Source organism: Myotis davidii, unplaced genomic scaffold (assembly GCF_000327345.1).
Source record: "Myotis davidii unplaced genomic scaffold, ASM32734v1 scaffold77, whole genome shotgun sequence".
Classification (NCBI taxonomy): Eukaryota; Metazoa; Chordata; class Mammalia; order Chiroptera; family Vespertilionidae; genus Myotis; species Myotis davidii.
In genome coordinates this window covers 6182918-6189945 of record NW_006289713.1, presented here as the reverse complement: position 1 = coordinate 6189945, position 7028 = coordinate 6182918, and the positions used below count along the sequence as shown (strand labels likewise).

Genomic DNA, 7028 nt, shown 5'->3' with positions numbered 1-7028 from the left:
CCCCAGCCACCCTCTTTCCTGTCTCTGCTCTGTCAACCTCATACCAAGTGTTCTCCAGCCTCCAGCCAGGGCCTTTCCAGAAATAAAATCTCTTCACTTTCTAAGAGTGGGAATGTTTATTCATCTCAGCCTTGTCTGTCCCTGGTCCATCGGTGGGAATCCTGGAAAGCAGTTCCTTTTGCACCCCTTCTCCCATCCCTGACACCTGCCTCTCCTAACCCTAATCCCCACCTGAGGCCCTGTTCCACCCCCACCCCCTTGCTGAGTACAGAAAGCCCATCTGCACTCACTGAGTAACTCTTTACACTCGCTGAGCACCTGCCGTGTGCCAGACGTTGAGCTTCTCTTGTCCGTCTCCTCCAGTAACGGGGAACTCACCACTTCACAAGGCAGCCCTGCTGCTCCAACTCAGGAGACTCGCCGTTAGGAATTCCACCTGAGCACGACCCAAGACACGCCGCCCTGGAAGCATGAGGCGAAGGTGTACTAGAGTCAGACTCTCAGGGTTCCAGACCCGCTTTCCAGCCTTGTGACTTTAAGCAAGTTCTTGGCCTTCCTTGAGCCTCAATTTTCCCCATCTCGAAAATGGGACTAATAAACACTGTTCCGAGTTTTCCATAAGAAGAAGCTTAGCACATACTGAGTTGCTCAGTAAAGGTTGTCCTGTATCTATAAGTTGGCCCTGATTGGGGCGTAGCCGTTAAGCGTACAGGGTAAGGAGTCAGTCTGACCTAAATGGATCCCGGGGAAATTCAGTTTCTCTCAGAGCCTCTGGTTGCTCCCTTATCAGGCAGGAGTCATCACAGGTCTGTGTGCCCAGTAAATGGTGGTGGTTTTTATTGTTGCTGTTTGTCCAGTGTATCACCAGCTCCCCTGCACAGTGCGGTTCCCACAAGCCCCTCGCTGCCTCTCCCTGACCATGTGGGCTTAGAAGGGGCTCCAGGAGCCAGGCAGAGTCTGATCATCCGCGGCCAGGACAGCACTGGTGGCACGTGGGCTGTGCTTCCCATTGGCTCTCTCGCCTGTTTGCTGTGTGACCCCCGGAAGCCGATGTCAATGAAAGTGCAGTGGGGGCATGACAGGAGGGGGACCATTGGATGGCGGGGGTCTTCCTCCCCCAGCCCTGGGCCACTGCAGCTGTTGGCGTGGAAGCCTGGCTCTGGGTAAGGACCCGGGCCACACGCTGCTGCACCGTGAGAAGCCCAGCGAAGAACCTCCCCCGCCCGCCCCGCTTTCATCTTTCAGTTTAAGAACCCGCTGATCCTGCTGCTGCTGGCCTCGGCCGTGGTGAGCATCCTCACGAAGAACTATGAGGACGCCATCAGTATCACCGCGGTGAGTGCACGGCGCCCGGGCAGCACCAGCCCCCAGACCCGCTCGCTGCCCAGGGGCTTGCCAGGGTTTGCTTACTTACTGGGCAAGGAAAACAGAGGTCGGCTATAGAGAAAAAAAGAGAATGCGGCAGAAAGAAAGAGAAGCAAATCCACGTCCTTCTCTGCCCCCGTGGGGGTGTCGGGGTTTATGTGGCCGTCGCTCCGCTGGTGGATGCCCAGGTGCTTTCTGTTCTTGGCGTTCGGAACACTGTGGCCAGGAGTTCCTCTCCCATGACCCGATGGAATTGCTCGATCCTGGCTGCGTGTGCAGCCGTAGCCAGTTTGGCTCCGTGGAAAGAGCATCGGCCCGAGGACTGAAGGGTCCTGGGTTTGATTCCGGTCAAGGGCACATGCCCAGCTTGTGGGCTCGATCCCCAGTAAGGAGCGTGCAGGAGGCAGCCAATCAATGATTCTCTCTCATCATTGACGTTTCTATCTCTCCCTCCCTCTCCCTCCTTCTCTGAAGCCAATAAAAAAAATATTTTTTTAAAAGAGTAATTGTTTGTAATCTGTTACCTAGAGAGAACCACTGAGCACCTAAAAATTTTTTTTTAATTTAGGTGAAAAGTCACATAATAAAAATCCAACCATCTTAAAGTGAACAATGCAGTACATGTCATACATGCACAATGTTGTATGACCACCATCTCTATCTAGTTCTAAAACATTTTCATTGCCCTCAAAGGGAACCCCATACCCATTATAGTCTCCCTCCATCTCCCCTCCTCGGCCCCTAGCAATCACCAGTCTGCTTTCTGTCTCTGTGGAGTCCCCAGTCCTGGATATTTTATGCGAATGTAACCACGCAATATGTGACCTCATGTCTGGCTTCTGCCAAACCCCTTTTGATGGATGTCATTCCGGCTTTCTCTATCTGTCAAGCACTCCCAAAATACAAACACGGACTCATTCCACACCATGAAATCTGCTGCTTCAGTTTAAAAGGCTGGGGTTAGAGCCACACCTTCTGATGTGGAGTGGTGTTTACAGGATGCTGTTGAGTGAAAAGGCAGTTTGTAAAAGAATATGTCTACACTATAGGACCCTGTGTGATAAGTGTGTCTGTGCAGAAAAATCTAAAAGGGTACCCCACAACGTGAACCTCTCCTGGTAGGACTTGGGGTGATTTGGCTGCTCTTTCCTGGCTTATCTCTTTTCTACATTTCTGCACAGTACACTTACTTTGCAAAAAAAAAAAGAAATATATTTTGAAAGACGATGACCTCCCCTCACTCCCTGGACTCACGCGCTGTGCAGCCGGTGCTAACGCCCCTCCCGTTTGCTCCTTAGGCCGTGCTGATCGTGGTCACTGTCGCCTTCATCCAGGTGTGTATTTATTTCCCGAGGCCCCCGTTGGGGTGACCGGGCATGGCGGGAGCTCTGTGGAACCCCCACCTTTGAAAAGCATGTTTGATGTGCTTCCTGCCAGGAGTACAGGTCGGAGAAATCTCTGGAAGAGCTGACCAAGCTGGTACCTCCCGAATGTAACTGGTAAGTCAGAGAGACCCCTGGGACTTTTTGGTTCATCAGGGGAGCCAGTGGGCTGGTGAGTCTGGCACACTTTGTATCCCTTGTAGGGTGACATGGGAAACCATGTTGTACTGGGGTTCTGGGCCAGTCGTCCTGCCAGTGGGTTACCTGAGTCCTTGGGCGTGTCATTCGACTTCTCTGGGCTTCCAGTCTGTCGTTAGCATCTAGTCAGGGTGCCTGGCCTGGGGGCCACCGATGGAAATGGCCTCAGGAAGAGGGTGCCCCTGAAACCCGTCGCACACTGTGCAAAACGGCGTTTTCCCAAAAGAGAGCGTTCAGAGGTTTCATTGGATTCTCAAAGGGTGGACTCAAGAGGCTCAGATGCGGGGGGCTTTCACAAGCCAAGGCACCAGGACGTGGGTTGAAGGGTGGGACGACATGGGAATGAATTCCAGGGAGTTGGTTAGCAGCCCACCAGCCTCTCTTCTGTCCAGGCATTTCCACGTTGCTGCTTGTGATGGCGCGGCCCTTACCAACGATATTTAAAAAGGAAAAGACAAAAATATCTGGCAATACCTCATGGGCATTTCTGCGTAGCACAGTGTTGTGCAGTAGAACTTTCTGGAATGTCCTGTAATCTGTGCTGTCCAGTACATGTCCAGTTAAATACGGTTACTGAGGATTTACAATGTGACAGAGGCAGGTATTACATGACCTGAGTGAGGTATTTTGGAAGGACTTCAGCATACAGTACCTATTTTCTGAAGGATAATTCTGGGGAAAGAACCTTAGCATATATTGAGTGTATATGGCACCATTGAGCCACAGGGCTGGTAGATAGCAAGATCCTGAGAAATAGAGTTCCACCTCTCAAGGAATCAGGAGTGTGTGTGTGTGTGTGTGTGTGTGTGTAACATAGGCAGAGAATAATGAATAACGAAATAGAGACAAAAAGGGTATGTGGAGGCACGAGGGAGGATGAATCAATGCAAGAAGGGTCACTGGGGACAGTAAAGACGTCTGGGCTTAATGAGGGGATGGATAAGGCTGTCAGAAATCCAGGTGTGTGATGTGTGGCCTCATCCCGTGAGCAAAGGGAAGCGTAAATGATTGATGTGGTTTGATGTGATATTAAGTTTAAATATCAAGTCTTGACCTTTTAGGTGAATAGATACATTATTGATGTCCTCAGAAGTTTTGCTCCTCAAAGACATTTTATTCTCAGGAGCAGCGGTGGCAGGCAGCCTGGCAGAGTTGAAAGAGCATCGCAGATATGCAGCCTCACTCTCTGGGTCTCCAAGGCCTGTTTTACAAATTGGGAGAAACGCCTGCCATGCGGACCCTTCCTGCATTACCGCCACCCTTTGTGCAGCTGTTAAATATTTATTGAGCACCTACTGTGGGCTGGGAAAAATAGTGCTGGGTTGTAACGGTGAACATGATTAGGTGCGTTAGAGCCAACAAGACCCCTCAACACCCAAAGCCCCACACAAACCAAAACAAACAAACAAAAATCCCTACAGAGGTACAGTGGTGGCTGGTGGAGGAGTGGGGACAACTTCAAGTAGCTGGAGGCCAGGCCCCCCAATCCGACCTTTGAGGCCCGAGAAAGATAAGGAGCCAGCCCTAGGAAGAGCTGAGGGAACGGCCGCCGTGTATCTGATAGGTGCTCTTGGCTACAAGGAACAGAAAACTCAACTGCACAAACCACAAGGAAACTGTGTTGTCTCATGGCAAGGGGCCTGAGGGGGCGGGCAGTGGGGTTAATTAATTGAAGATGGCACCAAGGACCTGGTCGTCTTAGTGTCTTTACTCTGCCATCCTCAGCTTGTTGACTGTTCTCTGGCTGGTTCCCCTCATGGTCCTAGAGGCTGCAACAGCTCCAGCATCACAGCCAGACAGACACGAAGGATCAAACAGGAGACGAGGGTGTGTGTGTGTGTGTGTGTGTGTGTGTGTGTGTGTGTGTGAACAGGTGCATGAGCCCCATCAGAATGTCCACTCATGTCTCAAAGGCCAGTGTTACAAAACATGCCTGTGCCTAAGCCAATCGTGGGCAGGGGGTGGGATCACTCCGGTGATCTCAGCCAGTCAAGACCCATCCCTGGAGCGCACAGTTGTGGGGGGAAGGGTAGACACCGGAACAAGGTTGAATTCTGTTATCAAGGAGGAGGAGAATGCTCCAGCATTCAAGGTCACCAATGACCTTGAGACCAGAAAGAGCTGGGTATGTTCAGGGGCTGGCCGGTGTGAGGAGGAGACGAGTCTGGATGGAGAGGGCCTTAGCAGGGCTTTGGGGTTTGATGGCAAGGTCATCAGAGAGCCACTGGAGGGTTTGATTTGTGCTCTAAGAGCTCTCTGCTGTGTGTGGGATGAGTTGAGGAAGCCAGCGGGGAGGCAGGAGTCCATCTGGGAGGCCACAGGAGGGCGGTGTGTGGTGGGATTGCAGTTGCAACCTGTGCACAGAAGCACATCCATTGTCTAGAGGTGGATGGCCCTGAGCACTGGCCCTGGCCCTGTGGGAGGGTGGGCCTGGGCTGCTCAGACACTTCAGAGGCTCCTCCGGGCTCTGATGAGGCTCTGCCTTCCCTGAGTTCTCAAGACGGGCTCTGCACACCCGGGTGGTGTCTCCTCTGAGGACACAAGCTACTGCCTCCATTAAGGAAGCTTTAGCACCGCTGACCTAGAGCTGCAGGCGCTGGAGGCCATGTGGCCCAGCCTGGTGTCCAGGTGGGTAAACAGGGGAAGCTCCACACTTCAGACAAGGACCAGGGTCTCCCAGAAGCCACACACGCTCCCCAAACATCTCCTAGGATACATGAGTTTAAAAAGAAATAGCAGCCCTAACCGGTTTGGCTCAGTGGATAGAGTGTGGCCTGCGGACTGAAAGGTCCCAGGTTCGATTCCGGTCAAGGGCATGTACCTGGGTTGCGGGCACATCCCCAGTGGGGAGTGTGCAGGAGGCAGCTGGTCGATGTTTCTCTCTCATCAATGTTTCTAACTCTCTATCCCTCTCCCTTCCTCTCTGTAAAAAATCAATAAAATATAGTTTTTAAAAAATAGCAACACCGCAAAGGTTTGTCCATGCCTGAAAGGGAAACTGTGTTTCCATCATCTTTGCTCACATTTATCAAAGTGCATAAAACTGGGATGTTAACATGCATGCTTTGGCTTTTTACTGTCTCAAATGCAGCATAAGAGAAGGAAAGCTCCAGCACCTGCTGGCGCGTGACCTGGTTCCCGGGGACATCGTGTCTCTCTCCATCGGAGACCGGATCCCTGCAGACATCCGTCTCACTGAGGTGAGGGTCCCAGGCCCTGGTCGGTGGGATGTGCAGACACTTAGCTTCTCGGAGGCGGGCATTCTCTCTCACACACACCTGTGCACACACACCTGTGCACACACGCGTGTACGCGCACACGCGCACACATGCACCACACAAGCCAGGGAGTTAGCAAACAAGCTAATTTTAAGCACAAAGCTCCTCAAGTTGTATTTCACAAATCAAGTACTCTCATTTTAGCTGTAAGCCTAACACGTTGTGGTGGCGTGACTCTAGTTCATACAGACTGCAGCAGCAAATTGAACCAGGGTGGGGTTGAGGAATGAGGCAAGAGTTCCTTCTAGAAACAGCCGCACTGATATCAGAAAGAGTGATAGCAACTGCTGCGGAACCAGAAGGGAACCAGACCGATGCAGACATAAAAAGTAGCGCAAGCTTTTTACAGTTGCTCCGTTTGGGGACATGGGGTGTAGGGAGGCTATTTCCCTAACTTTGTGGGTGCCAGGGTGCCACAGCTTCACAGAATACCCAAGGCTCCAAGAACAAAGGGTAAATCCAGTTCAGAGGGTCTGTTGATGGGAGTAATCTATTTTATGACTCTTTCCAGTAATGCCTAAGAATTGTTCAAAGTGTTTAGTGATAGAGGATTAAGCACAGGTTATCTGCCCGACTTATTTATTTTCTCAGGAGTTGGAGGGTTAATGGCATGCTGTTAAAAGGTGGTGTGAAGGGCGGGGGACAGAGATAGGTGAGGAGGCCAGGAGCCAACTCCTGGGCCCTGCGTTTACAACATGCTGGCCAGGCTTTGAAGTCGAGGCAGGGCCAGAGGGCCACTTAGGCTTCTCTGCCTCTTTGCCCTGACTTTCAGATCTTCAGGCAGGGCAGGGACCACGGGGGTGGG

At 51.8% G+C, this 7028-nt stretch overlaps 1 protein-coding gene across 1 annotated transcript in view; it reads left to right on the top strand.

Annotated features, from left to right (window-relative positions):
• The window catches only part of ATP2C2 (ATPase, Ca++ transporting, type 2C, member 2), a 49340-nt gene that overhangs the window by 13373 nt on the left and 28939 nt on the right, over positions 1 to 7028 (top strand). The window contains exons 5-8 of the mRNA XM_015562933.1: positions 1246 to 1335; positions 2664 to 2699; positions 2803 to 2864; positions 6037 to 6145. Coding sequence (XP_015418419.1) covers positions 1246 to 1335; positions 2664 to 2699; positions 2803 to 2864; positions 6037 to 6145 — 297 coding nt within the window. The remainder of the gene's footprint in view (positions 1 to 1245; positions 1336 to 2663; positions 2700 to 2802; positions 2865 to 6036; positions 6146 to 7028) is intronic.